This window comes from Camelus ferus, chromosome 33 (assembly GCF_009834535.1).
Source record: "Camelus ferus isolate YT-003-E chromosome 33, BCGSAC_Cfer_1.0, whole genome shotgun sequence".
Lineage (NCBI taxonomy): Eukaryota > Metazoa > Chordata > Mammalia > Artiodactyla > Camelidae > Camelus > Camelus ferus.
Window position 1 is genome coordinate 12,492,622 of NC_045728.1, and position 20,337 is coordinate 12,512,958.

A 20,337-nucleotide genomic window follows, 5' to 3' on the forward strand; every position below is an offset into this window, starting at 1 on the left:
CTGCGCTGGGGCCTGCGGTGCGGCTCTGTGCAAGCTTCTAAACCTCTCCAAGGCACAGTTTCCTTATCTGTAAAATGAAGCACCCTTGGCAAGAGCTCTGGGGGGCTTGTATGGTGTTGGGGGGTTGTGTCTACTGGCTTCTCTTCTTTGGGAGAGTGCAGTGTAGCCAGGGGAACAAAGCAGATCTACGCTAGTGGGCAGTTAAGTTGTGTAAGCAGTGCCTCTAAATTGGGAAGGTGTGGGGAAGAGATCAAATTACCCTGGGGGTCCAGCCAGAGCCTGAAGTTCCAGGATGTTAGGGCAAAAGGAGGAGTGAGGTCATTATAGGTCAGAGAGGTGAGAAGGGCTCCTGGAGGAGGGGAATAGAGTTCAGCTGAAGATTATCAGGCCAGCAGGCCCACCAGGTACCTCACCTGTGTGGGAGGAGCTGCAATTAGGTTCTGGGTTGAAAAAAACGCACCCACGTGCAGATGCGCAGAGGGTTGAAAAAAACGCACCCACGTGCAGTTGCGCAGAGGAGCCGTTTCTGACGAGCGGGTCAAAGGGCACGTGAGCTTGGCCTCCTAGGATGTGAGGGTTTGCACAGGCAGAGGAGAGGGAAAGACCCAAGAGACTGCAGAAGTCAGAGGCATGGAGTTCATGGTCTCCCTTCACCAAGGCCAGACCCCCTGCATGAAAAGAAAGTGCCCCTTGGAAGTACAAAGGGGCTCCTGAGGTCAGCACCCCAAGGCAAGGCCGCGGTGTGGATCGGGAATCTGGAAGGAAGGTGAGTCTGCGTCCTGCTGTTCCCCCAAAGCTGAGAGGAGGAACTGGGGAGGATTCCCAAAGGTTGGAGAGGGAGGCGGGGGCGGTTTGTGCAGGCGGTGGGTTGTACCTATCTGCCCAGGCTACAGTGAAGCCCTCCCTGGGGTGCATGACCTTGAATGGAAGCATTTCCCAAAAAGCAACTCAGTTTACAAACATTTCCTAAGCACCAGCGAGTGCGGACACGGAGCTCCTGCCCATGGGTAACTACATTGCAGGGCAAGGGCTGTCGTCCCAGCACAAAAGAGGGGAGAGAGGGCAGAGCTTATGTGCCCCTGTGGAGCTCCACACCCAGGAACCACCCAGGAGAAGCAGCTAACAGCATTAGTGAGGAAAGTCCCTGCCCCTTGACTGCTGGTGACAGCCCAGCTTCCCCTCCATTGCTGGAGGACAGGTCTCCTCCCAAGGTTCCATGCGCCATCTGCAGGTCACCTCCCAAACTGCAGGCATAATGATCAAGCGTTGAGTTCTTCCCGGAACTTGGCTGAGCCCCTCCCCTCGACCCCCACCGCTGCAGGCTGGACATGGGGAAATAAACATGAATAAAACCCAACTCCGACCAGCATGAGGGAATGAACAAATCCCCAGAGGCTAGAGTGGCATGGAGCCACTCTCCTCAGGGCTGCAAAGGGGAACTTTGTCATGAAAGCGCATCACTGAGCCAGCCCTATACTACGGGTGCTGAGCAAAAAAACGCTTTCTTCATTGAGAAGTGGTTGATGTAAAACTCATTGCAGGTTTGGGAAGCAAGCATCATGATCTGCACCCAGCAGGTGAGAAAGCTAGAGCCCTAGAGAGATGAGGAAGTTATCCAAGGTTAGAGGAGCAGGAAGAGACAGAACTGAGGTTCCATCTCAGGGGTGTCTGAATCCTTAAAACACTGAGCCGTACTGCCCCATGTTCCACTTTTCAGAGGCTGAGTTTCAGTTCTACCCTAGGATGATGCTAAGTGTAGAATCCACCAGGACCAGGTGAGCCCGCTGGACTTGCAGGAAAGCAGCTGGTGTGGAATGTTAGTGAGCCGTTCAGGGAGGGACGCCAATACCACATGCTGGGCTGCATGGACTGGGAAGCTCTAATGTGCTGACTTTGATGAGGGGCAGTAATAGGAGGAGAGGGATTCAGCTCTAGGGGTCTGTTGGAGAAGGCCTGGGACCAGAGGTGGACCGCGTAGGAGGAGAAGGACTTGAAGCAGGAGTCAGTTTCACTTGTGTTCAGTTGAGCTGGCTTCCTTACTACGAAACACAAGTTCTGGGAATTCAGACAGACTTGTGCAAAATCCACACAGTGTTGTATACTGGTGATCTCTTACCTCGATGCGTTCTTTAGCTAAACCACAAGCCTGCCTGTTTGAACTGCACCCTGGAGAGTTCAAGGAGCTCTCCTCTAGAAGGGCTCCCAGAAACCATGCCTCTGCTCTCTCCCTTCTGCCAAAAGGCAGAGCTAGACCAGTGGGTCTCTTAGCTACATATCAGATTCACCTGAGAAGCTTAAAACAAAGAAGACCAGATCTCAACAATCCCAGCTGAATCACAATTTGTAGGGGAGGGGAAGTCCTCAGCTCAGTGGTAGAGTGCGCGCTCAGCGTGCATGTGGTCTTGGGCTCCACCCCCAGTACCTCAGCCAAAACAAATAAACCTAATTACTCCCCAACTGAAAAACAACAGAACGATCTGTGAGTGTGCAACTGTATTTTTTTTCCATGGTAAAGATACACAACATAAAGTTGACCATTTGAACCATTTTTATTGCATTAATATTTTATTGTTTCAAATAATAATATACTTGTTTATACAGGCAAATAAAAGTCTGGAAAGACGGTGGCCAACCTGTTAACACAGGCTGTACATGAAATGTAGGATTACAGGGACCACCGCTTTTCTATTTTGCATATACATATGTATTCCTTAAATATTCTTCCAAGTATTTTTTTTAAATATGGTGAATTTTCATTTCTGATACTGTATTTTTCCCATCTGGAAGTTCAATTTTGGTGGTTTTTTATAATCTATTTCTCTTCATCGTGCTCCAATTTTTCCCTCCTGTCTGGGGCATACAAAGCACACGTATTATGGAATCCAGTGTTCTAATCTGCTAATTCCATCATCTTTGCCCTTTCTGGGTCTGTTCCTGTTAATTGACTTTTCTGCTGGCTATATAGTTCATATTTTCCTTCTTTGCAAGTGTGGTAATTTTTTTAAAATGGATGCCAGTCGGTCGTAACTTTATGATGTTAGGTCATCCAGAAAGCGTTGGATTTTATTCTCGTGAGCAATGAAGCTAGTTGAAATCAGCTGGATTCTTTTAAGTCTTGCTTTTGGAGTACCTCCACAGCAACTTACATCTAAAGCTAATTTAGGGAGGAAGGTATAGCTCAATGGTAGAGTGCATGCCCAGCAGGCACGAGGTCCTAGGTTCAATCCCCAGTACCTCCATCAAAATAAATAAATAAGTAAACCTAATTATCTCCCTCCACAAAAAGAAAAAAAAGGCACTAATTTAGCCCCACTACTAAAACGATCACCTTTCTAAGGATACTACCAATATTTCCCATGTGATGAGGTCTTTCCACTTCAGCTGGGGAAACACAAATCATTTCTAGCCCTGTATGAGGTCCAGGAATTCTTTTGACATGCTGTTTTCCATTAGTTCGCTTCCTGGCCGTAGGCATGTCTGTTCTCACCCAATGGCACATCAGTATCAACCACAGAGATGAGCACCCTCCCTGCAGGTCCACGCGTGCTCTCTGCAGCTCCCTTCTCTCTGGTACCCTAGCCCACAAATTCCAGCGGCCTCGGCCTCTCAAACTGTAGTTTCTGTGCTACAGTCAGAAAACCAATTGCATGTAGTAAACTGGGACGATCACAGGACTCATAGAATTTATTTCCTTTCTCTCAGGGTTCAAGTTTTGCGTATCGTGTTACCCAAGCGTCTAAAAGCAAATGTTTCATATATTGTATAACCTTGTCTAGTTTAAGGCTTCTGCCAGGAGGGGACCTGTATAACAGCAAGGTTTAAAAATTTTTTTTTATTGAATTATAGTTGATTTACATTGTGTTAGTGTCTGGTGCTCAGCAAAGGGATTCAGATATATATACACATTCTTTTTCAGACTCTTTTCCCTTATAGGTTATTACAAGATACTAAATATAGTTCCCTGTGCTATACAGTAGGTTCTTATTGTTTATTTTATATATAGTAGTATGTATCTGTTAATCCCAAACTCCTAATTTAGCCCTCCCCCCATTCCCCTTTGGTAACCATGAGTTTGTTTTCTATGTCTGTGGGTCTATTTCTGTTTGGTAAATAAGTTCATTTTATCATTTTTTAAATTCCACATATGTTACTGCAAATGGCATGATTCCATTCTTTTTATGGCTGAGTAATATTCCATTGTGTGCATACACCATGCCTTCTTTATCCAGTCATCTGTCACAGGGCATTTAGTTTGCTTCCATGTCTTAGCTATTGTAAACAGTGCTGCTATGAACATTGGGGTTCGTGTATCTTTTCAAAATAGAGTTTTCATCTTTTCCAGATATATGCCCAGGAGTAGGATTGCTGGATCATTCTACTTTTAGTTTTTTATGGAACCTCCATACTGTTTTCCACAGTAGCTGCACCAATTTACATCCCCACCAACAGTGTAGGAGGGTTGCCTTTTCTCCACACCCTTTCCATGCATTTATTATTTGTAGAATTTTTAATGATGGACATTCTGACCAGTGTGAGGTGATACCTCACTGTAGTTTTGATTTGCGATTGTCTTATAATTAGTGATGTTGAGCTTCTTTTCATGTACCTGGTGGCCATCTCTGTGTCTTCTTTGGAAAAATGTCTATTCAGATTTTCTGCCCATTTTTTAATCAGATTGTTTGGGTTTTTTCTATTGAGTTGTATGAGTTCTCTCTATATTTTGGAATATTAACCCATTAACAGAGGTAAGATTTGCAAATATTTTCTCCCATTCAGTAGGTTGCCTTTTCATTCTGTTAATGGTGTCCTTTGCTGTGCAGACGCTTTTTAGTTTGATGTAGTCCCACTTGTTTATTTTCACTTTTATTGCCTTTGCTTTTGGAGTCAGATCCAGAAAATCATCACCAAAAATGATGTCAAGGAGCCTACTGCCTATGTTTTTTTCTAGGAGTTTTATGACTTCAGGTCTTACATTCAAGTCTTTAATCCATTTGGAGTTAATTTTTGTGTGTGGTGTAAGACAGTGGTCAAGTTTCATTCTTTTGCATGTGGCTGTCTGGTTTCACAGTATTTATTGAAGAGACTATCCTTTCTCCATTGTATATTTTTGGCTTCTTTGTTGTAAATTAATTGAGCATATATGTAAGTGTGGCTTTATTTCTGGGATCTCTATTCAGTTCCACTGATCTTTGTGTCTGTTTTTATGCCAGTACAGTATTGTTTTGATTAATGTAGTTTGTAATACAGTTTGAAGTCAAGAAGCATGAAGCCTCCAGCTTTATTGTTCTTTCTCAAGATTGCTTTAGTTATTTGGAGTCTTTTGTGGGGCCATACAAATTTTAGGATTGTATGTTCTATTTCTGCAAAAAACAATGCCATTGGAATTTTGATAAGGACTGTATTGAATCTGTAGATTTCTTTGGGCCGTATTGATATTTTAACAGGATTAATTCTTCCAATCCATAAGCACAAAATACCTGCCCATTGATTTGTACCTTCTTCAGTTTCTTCCATCAGCATCTTAATAGTTTTCAGAGTACATCTTTTACCTCCTTGGTTAAATGTATTCCTAGGTATTTTATTTTTCGATGCAATTGCAAGTGGGGTTGCCTTCTTAATTTCTCTTTCTGATAGTTTGTTAGTGTATGGAAACACAACCGATTTTGTATCCTGCAACTTTACTGAATTTGTTAGTTCTAACAGTTTTTTGGTAGAGTCTTTAGGATTTTCTACATACAGTATCATTATTATCTGCAAATAGTGATGGTTTTACCTCTTCCTTTCCAATTTGGAAGCCTTTTATTTCTTTTTCTTGCCTAATTGCTCTGCCTAGAACTTCCAATATTATGTTGAATAGAAGCGGTGGGGGTGGGCATGCTTGTCCTGTTCTTGATCTTAGAGGAAAAGCTTTCAGCTTTTCACTATTACATATGATGTTAATTTGTGGGTTTGTCTTACATGGCCTTTACTGTGTTGAGGTATGTTTCCTCTATACCCACTTTGTTGAGAGTTTTTATCATAAATGAATATTGGATTTTGCCAACTTCCCTCTTAGAATTGCTTTTGCTGCATCCTATAAATTTTGGTACTTTGTTTCCCTTTTCATTTGCCTCAAGGTTTTTTGGTTGTTTTTTTTTTTTTTTTTTTTCTCACCTGATTTCTTCATTGACCCTTTGTTGCTCAGTAGTGTGTTGTTTAATCTCCACGAATTTGTGAATTTTCCAGTTTTCCTCTTGTAATTGATCATTCAAACCATTTTTAAGTGTACAATTCAGTGACATTAAGTACATTTGCAATGTTGTGCAACATTATTACTATCCTTTCCCAGAACTTTTTATCTTCCAAACAAAAACTCTATACCCATTAAGCACTAATTCCTCTGCACTCTCCATCCGGCCTCTGGCAGCCACAATTCTGTGTCTGTCTCTATTAATGGGACTAGTCTAGGTTCCTCATGTAAGTGGAATCACACAGTATTTCTTTTTCATTTAGGTTACTTCACTCAGCATGCTTCCATGGTTCACCCATGTTGAAGCATGTGTCAGAATTTCAGTTCTTTATAAGGCTGAATAGTATTCCATTGTATGTATACCGTACATTATTTCTTTGTCCCATACACTTATTGATGGACGCTTGGGTTGTTTTCCTTTTGTGAATTATGAATACTGCTGCTATGCACATTGTCCATGTTTGAGTCCCTGCTTTCAATTCTCTGGGGTATATAACTAGAAGCAGGATTGCTGGATCAAAAGGTAATTCTTCATTAGGAGATTTTTTATTACTGATTCAACCTCCTTGCTAGTAACTGGTTTGCCTTCTTTCTGATTCAGCCTTGGAAGTTTGTATGTTTCTAAGAACTCTTCCATTCCTTCTAGGTTGTCCAGCTAGTTGGTGGATAGTTGCTCATAGCAGCCTGTTAGGATCCTTTGTATTTGTGTGGAATCAATGGTAATGCCTCCTTTTTCATTTATAATTTTGATTTGGGTTCTCTTTTTCCTTGGTTAGTCTAGCTAAAGATTTGTTAATTTTGTTTATCATTTTAAAGAACCAATTCTTAGTTGGGTCAACCTTTATTATTTTCCTGTTCCCTGTCTCATTTGTTCCTGCTATGATCTTTATTATTTACTTCCTTCTAACTTTAGGCTCAGTTTGTTTTTTTATCCCCTCCTCGTCCCCCCACCCCCTACCCCGGCCCCGGCTTCTTAACGCATAGAGTTAGGCTGTTTATTTGGGCTTGCTCTTGCTTCTTAATGTAGGCATTTATTGCTATGAACTTCCTCCTTAGAACTGCTTTTGCTGGATTCCATAAGTTTTGGTCTGTTGTGTTTCTGTTTTCACTTTTTTTCCCTTTTAATTTCTTCTTTGCTCCACTGGTTGTTCAGGAGAGTGTTGTTTAACTTCCACATATTTGTGAGTGTTCCATTTTTCTTCTGACTGCTTTCTCGTTTTGTACTCTCGTGGTCAGAGAAGATACTTGGTATGATTTCAGTCTCCTTGAATTTGCTAAGACTTGTTTTGCGGCCTAAAATACGGTCCATCCTAGAAAATCCTCCATATGCACATGAGGTTAGGATTAGGGTTAGGGTTAGGGTTAGGGTTGTGACAGAGCATCGGTGTATGGCTATTAGGGCCACTTGGTCCATAGCCGTGTTCAAATCCACTGTTACTGATTCTCTGTCTAGAAGATCTATTCATCGTTGAGAGTGTAGTATTGAAGTCCCCAACTATTATTGTCTTGCTGTTTATTTCTCCTTTTAGGTCTTGGCTTTTGCTTTATGTATTTAGGTACTCCAACATTGGGCATGTAAATATTGATATATTGGCCCCTTGATCATTATATAATGATCTTCTTGGTCTCTTTTTACCATTTTAAGTTTAAAGTCCATTTTGTCTGATAAGTATAGCTACCTCTGCTTTTGTTGTTGATGTTGTTGTTGTTGTTACAATTTGCTTGCAACATTTTGCCATCCCTTCAGCCTCAATCTATGTGTCCTTAAGGCTGAAGTGAGTCTCTTGTAGGCAGCATATCATTCATCGGATCTAATTTTTTTACCCATTCAGCCATTCTATCTCTTTTGATTGGAGAGTTCAATCTGTTTACATTTAAAGTAATTATTGATAAGTAGGGACTTGCTATTCCCATTTTGTGAACTGTTTTCTGGCTGTTTTGTAGATTTGTTATTCCTGTTTCTTATCCTGTTGTGTGTGTGTGTGTGTGTGTGTGTGTTTTGATGTCTTGAGGTATCACAATGCTTTGAATTCCTTATGTTCTTTTGTGTAATTGCTATAGGTTTTCCCCTTGTGGTTACCATGAGGCTTATGTAAAAGATTTTAAAATTATAACACCCTATTTAAACTAATAACTTTAACTTCAATAGAATTCCTAAGCTTTACACTTTTACTTCTCCTCCCCCTCACATTTTAGATTATTGTTACAACTTATATATTTTACACTGTAACAAAAGATTATTGTAGTTATGGTCATTTTTACTACTTTTTTTAAACTTTTAAACTAGAGTTGTAAGTGAATTATGCACCACCATTACCGTATTACTGAATCTAACTTTGTATATTTCCTCTTACCACTGAGTTTTACACTGCCTTCTTATATTTTTATGATGTTAATTAGAATCCTTTTATTTCCACTCAGAGAACTCCCTCAAACCTTTCTTGTAAGGCAGGGCTAGTGGTGATGAATTCCCTCAGCTTTTGTTTGTGAAGTCTTTATCCCTCCTTCATTTCTGAAGGACAGCTTCACCGGGTACAGACAGTACTGCTGATTGACAGTTTTCTTTCTTTCAATATTTTGAATACATCATCCCATTCTCTCCTGACCTGAAAAGTTTCTATTGAGAAATTTGCCAACAGTCTTATGGGGGTTCCCTGGTTTGTATCTTCTCTTTTCTCTTGCTGCTTTTAAAATTCTTTGTCTGTGACTTTTGACAATTTAATTATAATGTGTCTCCACATAGCCCTATTCAGGCTCAACCTGTTTGGGTTCTGTTGGATCTGGAAGTCTGTTTCTATCCTCAGGTTTGGGAAGTTTCCAGCCATTATTGCTTTAAATATACTTTGTGTCCCTTTCTCTTTTTCTCCTTCCAGAATTCCTATAATGAGAATATTCTTTTTTCATTGTGTCCCATAAGTTACATAGGTTTTCTTTACTTTTTCCTTTTTGCTCCTCTGGACAATTTCAAATTTCCTGTCTTCCAAGTTACTGATTCAGTTCGCTGCACGATTGAGTCTGCTTTCTCTCTCTCTACTGAATTCTGCAGTTATTGTATTTTTCAGCGCTAGGATTTTTTTTCTTTTTTGATGGTGTCTATTTCTTTGCTGACCCTGTTTTGTTCATGCCTTGTTTTCCTAATTCCATTTAGCCACCTGTGTGTTCTCATAGTTCACTAAACTTCTATAAGAGCATTACTCTGAATTCTTTGTCTGACAGATCATAGGCCTCCGTTTCTCTCGGGTCAGTTATTCGAGTTTTATTGGTTTCCTTCAGTGGTGTCATATTTATCTGATTTTTCATGATCCTGGAGTCCATGTGTTGGTATCTTCCCATCTGCAAGTAGTCTCTTCTTCCAGACTTCGCAGGTTTGCTTTGGCAGAGACAGTTCTTCACCTGTCAGCTCAGTTTGGGTTTCTGGATGTGTCTGCTGGTAACATCCTCGGGCGGGTGGGGCCTGCTGCTAGGGTCTGTTTTTGTGTGAGGCAGCTGTTTAAGCTCTGAGGTCGGAGGCGGGTGTGACTGGCTAAGAACAGTTGGGTAAGACTGCTGGCTTGGTTCCCTAACCAAGTGAGGCTATAGATGAGCTCTGTGGTTGCCTGAATTCTGTGGTTAGGCTTCCTACTTAGTTGGGACTGGGTGCAATACCCAGCAGTAGGTGGGGCTCTGAATGAGCACCCCTGCCCTGGTGAGGGCAGCAGGATGGGCCCCAGGGCCTGCATGGCTCATCTGGGGACCTAAAGCAGGTAAGAGCGCATACTGAATATCCTGGTCGGTGAGCCACCAGTTTTGCTCTGCAGACAGGGGAAGCCATGGGATGTGCTCCCCGTCCAAATGCCACTGTAAGCAGTGCTGTGGGATGGGCCACACAGCTTCCAGTGTGCTCTAGTCAGCGTCCCTGGGCAGGTGGGATAAAGGCTGCACTCAGCGGTAAGGGGGACTATGAATTACTTTCTCTCCCGGGGGCAGTGGGAGAATAGCTCCAAGGCCATTAAGGCTCATTGTGGCCTTGACTCAGGCCAACCTATGCCCCAAGTTCCCTGGCCCGACAGGGCCACTAGCTTTGCTCTGACGGCAGGCAGTTCTGCCCACCTGCCTCTCAGGTCGAGCTTTGCTGAATGGGCTGCATGTCTCTACGTGTTCTCGGCAGCCATTCCCGTTAGATGGCTCAGGAGCCAAACCCAACGGATAGGGCTGTGTCTGTTCACCTGCCTGGGAGGCCCACTCCTGCCAACTCCCAGATGTTCCAGAGTAGGCTTTTTGGTCGGGAGGGGCTGGGAGGCACACTTCACAGTTGGCGTGGCTATGACTCAGCTCTTCTGCCTGGAAGTGAGCCGACCAGGCTCCAGGGCTGGCAAAACTCCTCATTTGAGGACCTGAGTCCTGCAGACCTGCACCCCACCAAGTTCCCTGGTCACGCTGCACCGTCAACTTGGTTCTGCAGCTGAGCAAAGCCACAGGCTGGGACTATTACTTGGGCTCTCCAGGTAGGAATCTGGGCTGCCAAGACTGAGGGCTGGAAGCCCCTCCTGCTTCTCCATCACGATCAGATTCCCAGCGGTTGAGCCCTGCAGAGTCCCCTGCGATCCCAGTGGGGTGAAACCAGAGTGAGGGCTCCCATGAAGTGACTCGCAGTGCTGGGCATGCTGGATGTCACCACTGGGTGTTCTTTTCCCTCCGGGGGCCCATAGGCTCAGGGGAGACCTCTCGGTTTGAAGATGAGCTGGCCTAGGGGAGGGACTATGCGGTCAGCATGCAGTTGCTCCTCTTACCGTCCTAAGGTGGTCTGTCTCAGTCTCTGAGGTACAGGGGTTGCTCCAGCCTCACTGCTGGGCTCTAGGGTTCTCTGAGGTGTCCATCCACAAATGGTTCTCTTGAGCAGGGAGGAAAGTCAGGAACACCCTACAGCACCATCCTGATGACATCATTCCCCTTACTATGCATCACTGTCCTGAGAACTTTATATGAATGGACTTCTTTAATCTTCACAACCACTTTATGGGATAGTCACTGCTATTAGCCCCATTTTACAGATGAGAAAACTGAGGCACAGAGAGGCTAAAGTGGGAACTTTTGTTTGATTCACACCTCCTCCACCTTTAAACCTGAGCAGGACCCCAAAGAGCAGACATCCCTCTCCTCCATCCTGGCAAACAGTGTCACACTGCCCTTCAGTAGGCCCTCTGTGTACATACCTGCTAGAGATGGCAAAGCCAATGGGAGAGGCCGAAGTAGGTTGGAGATATAAGAGGAAAGGATGAATTTCCAATTCATCAGCTCTGGTGATGGCAGATACTATAATTTTTAACCATCACTTCCCCACCTCCCCTGAAGAAGCTGCTGGTGGGACAGGCAACCCCCCCTACCAGCACCCCTCTGCACCTGAGCCCTATTTTAGGCCACCGGAGGTGTTCCAGCCTGTCTCTGGATGCCGGCAGCACCCTACCCAAGGCAGACCCCTCAGAGTCACTGAAGCCTAGGCCGCCCTCCAGCGTCATCGCTGGAGTGTGGATTTGGGCTTCAGGGTTTTGACCAGGGCAGACATGGGCCCAGAAAGGATTTACTCTGATCCCAGAGCTTGTAGGTGCCAAAGCCAACAATAAACCCGGGGTCCTGAGGCCAGGGTTCTTTCCCCACTCCCTGCACTGCCATTCTGTGTGGGAGTTTTTGTGGTCAGGGGGCTATTACCACGCCCAACGTTGCTTAAGAAATCAGGCAATGAACGTCTCACAAAAGAGCTTTGGAAAACCATCTGAGCCTATGGTAGGAATGACCCTTACCCCACCAGTAAAAGGGAAGAGACTCAAAACAGTCTCTTTTTTTTCTTATATTCGCATAAAATCTCTCGAAAGAACTGGTACATTCATTACCATCAAGAAGCCCATGGATGGACTGACTTTTGTACCATCTGAATATTGAGATGTGAACACAGAGTCTCTTCAAAGTGAGTATCCTTTTGAAAATACTCTTCCCTGACGCCCCAGGCTAGGAGTCAGGACAGCTCAGATCTGGTCTCATGTCTGCCACACACAGACTGTAACGCTAGCCACTCACATCATCTCTCTAGGCTATTTCCCCCGTGTAAGGGCCGAGTGGGCCGAACAAGCCATCCACAGGCTCCCCTTCCTCAAAGCGGCTCAGACACTGGGACACAGAGGAGGCTGACTTCGTTTGTGCGTTTTGTCTTTAAATTGGTTTTCTTAAGCAAGTCCATGAAAATGTGCCTTCTCAGGTGGCGGTTCTAGCAATTTTGTTATTATAAATCCAAGACTACGCAGGCTGTTCACACTGCTGGAGCAGGAAAAAAAAATCCCAACTTTGCCAGCTTGGGACTTCCAGGGGGCTTAGCTCTCATTTGTCTGCATGGAGTAAGCAATGCCAAGTGGCCTTTGGGAAATGGTAGTGAGTCTCCGGCAGCGGGGGGTGGGGTTGGGAGAGACAGAAGGCCGGGGAGCTCTGGGGGCACAGGGATGGAGTGTGAGGTCCCGTCTTTGTAGGGAGCCCAGCTTCTTTCTCCAGAACCTCAGGCCCTTAAAGATCGCTTTGCCTTGGTTTTCTCATCCACAGAAACAGCTGACAATCTCTATCACAGGTTTGCTGTGATTAGACCTGATCCCTAGACGTTCCATGAATATTAATTTTCTTTCCTCTATTCTTAAGAGGAAGGAGGCAAAGGCCTTCAAAGAGAAGGAGACACATTCACACAACTGCCTGGTAGCAAATGGACCTGAAGAGATTTAATTGATGTAGAAAACACAAGACGGTCACCAGAGTTAGCTGTAACACATGAGTTAGTCCCAAAGCACGCAGCATGAACCAAATACAAAAAGGATGTTCTACATGGTAGACCGAAGCCTAAAACGTATCTGCGGGGTAAACAGGCTAACTGGATCTTAGTTTCTTATTCCATGACAGAGACGAGGGGTGGGGTGGTAGAGTTGGCTGCTTTGCATTGGAGAGGCAAGGGCAACCCCACAGCTCTCAAGGCAAGAAAAATGGGGGCGTTTTATGTAAACAATGGGGCAGATGTCAGAGAACATCCCCTGCAAGTCCCCCCGAGGAGCCCCCTGAGGGGAGGGGGAGCTGCTGTCACTGACACAGTGCCAACTGGCACAAGCGCCCTCCCCGCCGAGGCCAGGCCCAGGCCCAGCCCCAGCCCCTCGCCGCCTCCACAACAAGTCTCCAAGCTTGGGGATGGGGTGGGGGGTGGCACAGTTAGAAAGAACAGACGGAAACAAGAACCCATGAATGTACCAAAGGTGGTCCAGGAAGAGACAACCAAGATGAGGACCAGAAGCCATGCCAGTCTTGTCCTACGGCTTGTTGGCTTCCTGAAGGTTGGGTGCTTGAGCCCTGAGAATCAAGCTGGGATGGGTCTGGGGAGGAGCCCCAGGGAAGGGAAAGGGAGGGCTCCTGAGGATAGCCCAGTGCCAGGAGGGGGAAGACATGCAGCCAAGCTCCAGCAACCTCCCCCAGGGCTCTGGGCCTAGTCCTGAGATAGTCAAAAGGAGAGACAGAGCGCTCAAGAAAGGGGACATTTAAAAAAAGGAAAAGGGTCAGATGGCTACACAGCTGAGGTATTAGAGAGATAGGCCTGTTCCCAGGGTACAGACAGGCTGGGGGGCTTTGTTCTGAATTAAGGACTGCACACACAACCGTGGGAGCCCCAGGCAGGCCCGGCAGCCCCGAGAGACCAACTCTGCTCTGAAGGGAGTCCCCTGGCCTGTGAAGGAAGCTCTTTCAGTGCCACTTCCTTCTCCTTAAGGTGCCCCGGTCCCTGCTGCCCCACAGCAGTGTTGCCAGGTCCACGCAGGAGCTTCCCGAAGTCTGCACACAGCAGCCTGAGCTGTGTTACGCGGTCACAGGGGCAGCTTACTGTTTCCGGTCGTTCTAGCCTTGGCCTCTATGGTTCCGCTAAGTTGGGTGAGGCGAGCAGCAGAGGGGACAGGAGAATGCTTTATCCGAGGGAGTTAAAGTGCAGGCAGCTCCTCGGGCACCTGGTCTGGTGCAGGAGAGGCCAGGCTGCCCCACGCGGGCGCCTGGCTCCGGGCCTCAGTAGTGATACACCTTCAGTCTGCTGTTCTCATCCAGGCCCAGCTGCAGGAAGCCAGAGCTGGCTGTGGGCTTGGGCACCGAGGAGAAGAGATGTCTGGCCACAAGGTGAAGGAAAACTCTGCAGTCAGCTGAGCACAGCCAGGCAAGGGTCTAAGGTTGAACAGGATCCTCCTTGGACCACCCAGGGCCCACATACAAGTCCTGCAGCCACCTGGCATTTTACATCAGGAAGGGACTGGGGTTTGGGAAGCAGCTAAAAGGATACGACTTGGGGTCACTCCTGTAGCGTTCCAGCCACTTTCGGTTAGCCTCCATCATGTCCTGGAAGTTGGTGCTGCCCACCTGGGGGACTTGGGAATGGGAGCGCTGCAGGCAGCGGAGCTGCTCACTGAGGAGAGGGGAGAGGAGGCAGCAGTGCCGGAGGGAGGGGGCTCCTCGACCAGGCAAAGCTCCCTCCACGGGCAGAAGGCCCCTCTGCAACAATGAGCATCAGTTCCCGAAAGGGAAGTGGGGGGGACCAACCCCCACCCCAGGTGAACGCTCCTGCCAGGGAAGCTCCCACATCTGCCCAGTCCCAGCCAGTCTCTTCCACGCAGGCTTTCCTCTTGGCCAACTCACATACCTTCCCTGCATTAGCTCCTGAACTGGCCAAAGGGTGAGGGGGGTTGTACTTGTGGTTGGGGGATACATTTGGCAAGGAATAAGATGAATGGGAAATTAATAACAGGTTTAATTGCCCATCTGTCTCCCCCACGGGGCGCCCCCTCTCGCTCCAGATGCTGCTCGGCGGGCCGAGGGGGAGAAGGGAGCCGTGTGAAGCAGACAAAGAGCTCAGTGGCAGAGACGAAAGCCCTACTCCAGGGCCAGAAGGGGCAGGGTGGCACCTGGGGCCAATTTCTCCCCCCAGTGCTTCCTCATGGGGCTGGACCAGATCAGGCCAGTCCGGCCCGCACTGGGACTGCGGTGGTGTGGACTTTTCTCTGGTTAGGTGGGAGGATGTGGGGTACCACAGACCCAGGCAGCTGGGTGGACTGGGGGTCTGCCTAGCCCCTCTGAGCGACGACCAGACGGCTCCACCCTGAGCCCATGGGGAGGCTTACCTGGCAGACACGTATCCCAGCCTGTTCTCCAGCGGGGCAGGGCTGCTGCTGAGGAACGGGATGCCAGCTAGAAAAGTAGAAGGGAATCGTTCAGAAACGGGCAGTGGTTCAGCTGAGCCAGACCCAGCCAGCTACTTCCTGCCTCCCCCCAGACAGAAACAGGAAAAATTTCTGTGGTTGGAGGTGAGAGACATGACAGACAGCACCTGTCCTACCTATTTCTAAAGCTTAAACTTGGGTTGGGACAAGGAGGTGCAACTTTTTCCTTCAAATAACTGTTTTTATGGCTTTTCACATTCCTTAGCAGGGCTATGAGACCAGGGGAGGCCACATGTAGCCAAGGGGTTATAAGCAGACATAAGGTCAAAACCCAGTCTGCTGCTCACTTCCTGGGTATCCTGGAGCATATTACAGTTACCTCATCTGTAAGGTGGGGATAAATATCATAGAGACTAAATGAAAAACCATATATAAAAGGCCTGGCCCATAACACACAAGATGGCAGCAATCATGATGATGACAACAGGGACCTTCTGAGTTCTGCTGAGCTCTAGAATCCATCATAAGGGCCCCATTAGGTAAACCATCATGACCCATAGGGCCTCCAGTGCCCAGCAAGGTCTTCCCAAGGACCCACAGACCCCAGTCAATGGACTATGGTTCCTGTCAAAGCTGGGGGACAAAGGGTAGGCAGAGGAGGAAGGCGGGGAGGCTTACTTGGAAAATACTTGTGCCACTTCTCCACCAGGAAGTCGTCCACAGTCTGAGCCATGGAGGAAGAGAGCCTAGGGCCCAGCCCCGGGTCCCAGGCCCACTGGGTGGACATGGGGGTATCCGAGGACAAGGCTGAGACCCGAGCCGAGGGGGGGCAGGGGACAGTGGGGGTGCTCCTGGAGGCCCGGGGAGGGAGTGGCGCGGGCGTGGAGGTGAGGAGCGGGGGTAGTGGCTGGGTGTTCAGGCTGCCCAGCACGCTGAGGACCCCGTTGAGCTGGCTGCTGATCCGCTGCAGGGAGCTGCTCAGGTAGTGGATCTTGTGGGGAAAGGTGGGATGCAGGGTCGGGCCGACTGGAAGGGAGAAAGGATCTCAGGTTCAGGGCCCTGGACTGGCCCCAGGCTCAGCTGGTACTGTGTGTCCCAGGGGCCCGCCCCTTTGTTCCTCCAGACAAAAGCCCCAGCGCATCTGTATCACTGGCCGTGAGAATGAGCCTCTCAGGGACCAGGCCCTCCCCTCCGCTGCAGCCAGGAGCGGCTGAGAGGGACAGTCCTCTCACTGTGGGTGCTCTGCACGGTCATGAGGCTTTCCCTGAGCTTTGGGCTGGGTGTGCTGGCAAACCCAGAATGAGTTCACTCCCACCTAAAGCATCCCCTGAGCACTAGCTCCCAGAGGCCCACCCAGGCCGGGCGGCATGAAGGGGGCCACATCTCTGCTCCTTCCTCTCCCTGGAGACTGGGGTCCTCCCCTACCACTCACTGTGAGGCAGGGGCCAGGATTCGGAACTGTCGCTGCTCGGGTCTTCCAGGTCGCTGAGGTCAAAGGTCACCTTCTTGGTGGGGGGGCCTCTGAGCGTGTCCTCTTCTGAAGCCTGGCAGGTGGAAGGTGCAGTTAGTCCTGGCGCTTGCCCTGTGGCTTTCTGCCCGTTGCCCTTGTGACATGTGAGGGCTGAGGACTTGGTGGGTAGGCTCTTTGGACCCACGGTTCTGGGAGAAGCATGTCATACAGGCTGCCTTGCAGGGGAGGCAGGAGGGAGGCGAGGCTAAGAGAAGTCAACCGCCTAAGAGGAGCAGTAGGGCCACTGGCACCAGACTCCCTACCCTTCCCCCATAGTGTCTCTCCACCTAAGCTTCCCTTCTGCCGCACCCACACCTCAGGCATCCAAGGTAAAGTCTTCAAGGTCCCAGGGAAGGTTGGGAAACCTTCTAGGAGTGTCTAAGCCTGACAGCTGGGCCACACCTCTCAGGCACCAGGGCATGGGTAGGGCAGGGGCCACTCCGCTCTCAAGCACCTACAGCAAGTGGCTCCAGGTCCTGCTCAGGCGCACTCGGCCCAGATAGCTAAGCTCCCAGATTTGTTCACCAGCCCAGGAGCCCTATCTCCTGTCAATCCTGGGCCCTAGCGGCCTGGCTCCCCCAACACAGGACCAAAGAACCCAACCGAATCCCAGGAACAGAAGAGGGACGCCGTGGCTGTGCTGGGCCGTACCTCTTCCCGGAGAGAGGACTCCAGCTGATGAAGCTTCTCCTCTTTCTTCTTCAGCAGGTTGTGGCCTTTCCGCATGGCCGACCTCATCTCATCCAGGTGCCTGGTCTCCTGAGGGAGAAAGGGGAGAATGATGGTGACTAACCACACAGATGCGAGAGTCCCAGTTCGGCCGCTTATTGGCTGGGTGATCGTGAACAAATTACTTCTCAGTCTGAATGCTCATCTGAAAAAGAAAAATACTTTTCACAGGGGTCGTGAGAATTAGATGAGACAGAGTCTGCTACATGCCTAGCCCTATTGTCATCACTGTTCCAACTACCACAACTATCACCATCATCACCAGGAAGATGCAGCAGATGTCCCTGGGAAGGCTGCCCCTCTGCATGTACCAGCCTCTTGCCCTCTGCCGCCCTCAAAGCCAGGTTTAGGGGCCACAAGGCCTCAGCCCCCTCATCAGCTCTGAGCACCATGAGAATTCTAAGGGACCAGACATGATCTTCTGCCAAGACCCTCAAATGGCACTAATAATAACCACTAAGTCTCTGCTTTTCACTGCAAATTAAGGTATAAGAAGGAAAACAGAGAACTCAGTGTGCTCAGAAGATTCTCACTTGTGAACAAAGTCTTGTGTGTGATAGAATGGACAAGCGATGTGGAGCTGTAAAAATCTTACCCGTCCTCTTCACCTAGAAAACGGGAATGATACCACCTTACGGCTCTTGTGAGGACCAAATGACTTCCTGTTAGAGACAGCATTCCATTCCTCACACTGCACTGCCACGTAGATGTAAGGTGCTTCCATCCTCGTGGAAATACACCATCTGCATCTCAAGACTTCCAGGGACCTCAGGCCTACATGGCCACTCTGGTGGAGTCCCCAGGAGGACCAACAGCGGGCAAGCCCAGGGGGAGTGCTCCGGGCTCCTGACCTCCTCCAGGTTCTTGCACACGTCCTCCAGGGCCTTGGTGCCTGGGGGGTCTCTGGCCGCCTCCTGAGCGCTGGCCAGTTCGTGGCGCCAGTGCTGCTGGGCCGCTTTCAGAGCCGTCTGCCGCCGCCGCATGGAGCGTGTCTGCTGCACCAGGAACTCCTTGGCGCTGCGCAGAGCCATCCCCTCAGCAGAGAGGTAATGCCGGACGCTGTGGGAGGACAGGCCAGGGCAGGGATTGGGAGGGGGAGACACACGCTCTGGGAACCCCTGCTGTGGGTCACAACTACTTCCACAGCAAATGCCCGTCCTGAGCACAGACTAGGCGGTGGGGCCAGGGGGCCGGGCAGCATGAGGACGCCACCACTGAACACCCACAGTGTGCAGCGTGCTACACTGAGTCCTCCCACCCTGTGACCATGGACACAGCATGCTGGAGGGTCAGGCTCATGGGAGTGTCTGGCTGTCCTTCTGGAGGCCCCATGGTCACAGTGGTTGCCTTCTGGGCTTGTCAGAATACATTCCTGTCTCTCAGAACCCCTGCCCTGACCCAGGCCCCACTGGTGACCACTGTCACATTTCAGTCCACCCCAGCTCTGTGATGTAGGCACTCACACACCCCTTCCTGGCATCCTCAACCCAAAATAAGATAGGTTATTGGAACTCACCCGTCCAAGGACAAGTCGGTCTCCTCCTTGCTCTCAGGGAGAGAAAAGGCTACCTCTTTAGGCTGGTTCTAAGGACCAGAAAAGATCCAATGACTGTAACATCAGACACACTACAGGCGCCAAGGACCCCAAAGCCCCCTCTAGTGGCCTAGACACGGAAATGGCTCTGCCGGCCGTCGGGCAGGGCACGACTCACTTACAGAGAGATAATCTGATGGATGGAGAAGGAAGACTAGGAATGATATGAATAGGATGCTAAGGTCCCATACAGAGCAGAGCCAGGACCCCTCCCGGAGCCTGGCCAGGGCCCAGCCACCCTGACCCTCCCAAGGCACAGAGAAGCTTACTGTCCCTAAGGATTTCCTCAGGTCCTCAATGTGGAGATCTGGCTCGGAACGTGGGGAAGCACTGCTCTCCTCTACTGCCGGCTCTTTCAACAAGTGCTGCTTCCTCTGAGCTTCGGCCTCCAGGTCACTGAAGTGGGAAACGGAAGTGGGGATGGGTGTGAGGCAGGGTCCTATGATGAAGCAGGCCGGGCAGCACACAGTCAGGACTCCTGACGGGAGGCGGTGGCGGGGGGTGGGGAGGGCATCTCCAGAGATGGACCATCTCATCCCTTGCTCCTGTCAAAGACCTTGAGGCAGGGCTGGGTGTGAGTGTGAATGGTAAACCAGCCCCTAGGCTATTCACGGCCTCTTAACACCCCAGTCCCCCACCCACTCCCTACCAAATGTAGCAGGCAGCCCCTCTGCCTGACCCCACCTCAGCCTGTTAACTGGGCGGCGGGCAGACAGGGCCCAGGAGCGGCAGAGGACCAAGGGCAGGTGGGAGGCAGCAAGGGGGGCTAAGTGCAGGGGCCCAGACCACCTGATGTGCTTCTGCAGCCTCTGACTCTGGGTCTGCAGCAGATCCACCTGGGACTCCAGCTCCAACTTGCGGGCCTGAAGCTCATCAAGAATTTTTTGGAGCTTCCGGTTTGACTCCAACAGGTGGGTGTGCTCCTTCTTCGCCTCCTCCAGGTGCTGATGGGTGGTGGTGGCTTTCTGGGGACAGAAGGAAAGATAGACACACCCGGAAACATGGTAGGGGGAGGCAGGGAGCAGGCAGCACCAGATGACTGAGAAGCCGGAAGAGCGCTGGAGAGAGGGTGGGACCAGGCCCA

At 49.1% G+C, this 20,337-nt stretch overlaps 1 protein-coding gene and 1 long non-coding RNA gene across 17 annotated transcripts in view; one reads left to right on the forward strand and one right to left on the reverse strand.

Moving 5' to 3' along the window:
- Positions 1-43: 43 nt before the first annotated feature.
- Positions 44-20,311, forward strand: LOC116661214. Its single transcript, XR_004317035.1, has 3 exons — positions 44-205; positions 7,383-7,386; positions 20,301-20,311. It is a non-coding gene; the product is annotated as an uncharacterized LOC116661214 (long non-coding RNA).
- The window catches only part of CEP164 (centrosomal protein 164), a 59,273-nt gene continuing 51,874 nt past the window's right edge, over positions 12,939-20,337 (reverse strand). For 12 of the 16 annotated variants that reach the window (XM_032472781.1, XM_032472790.1, XM_032472784.1 and 9 more), the window contains 10 exons: positions 20,043-20,218; positions 19,523-19,649; positions 19,176-19,243; positions 18,511-18,718; positions 17,582-17,689; positions 16,853-16,964; positions 16,099-16,446; positions 15,382-15,448; positions 14,547-14,669; positions 14,279-14,375 (listed from right to left, as the gene is read on the reverse strand). In XM_032472781.1, coding sequence (XP_032328672.1) covers positions 14,279-14,375; positions 14,547-14,669; positions 15,382-15,448; positions 16,099-16,446; positions 16,853-16,964; positions 17,582-17,689; positions 18,511-18,718; positions 19,176-19,243; positions 19,523-19,649; positions 20,043-20,218 — 1,434 coding nt within the window. Of the gene's footprint in view, positions 14,380-14,546; positions 14,756-15,381; positions 15,449-16,098; positions 16,447-16,852; positions 16,965-17,581; positions 17,690-18,510; positions 18,719-19,175; positions 19,244-19,522; positions 19,650-20,042; positions 20,219-20,337 lie in introns of all 16 variants that reach the window. The other 4 variants (XM_032472787.1, XM_032472779.1, XM_032472783.1 and 1 more) reach the window with 4 other exon arrangements.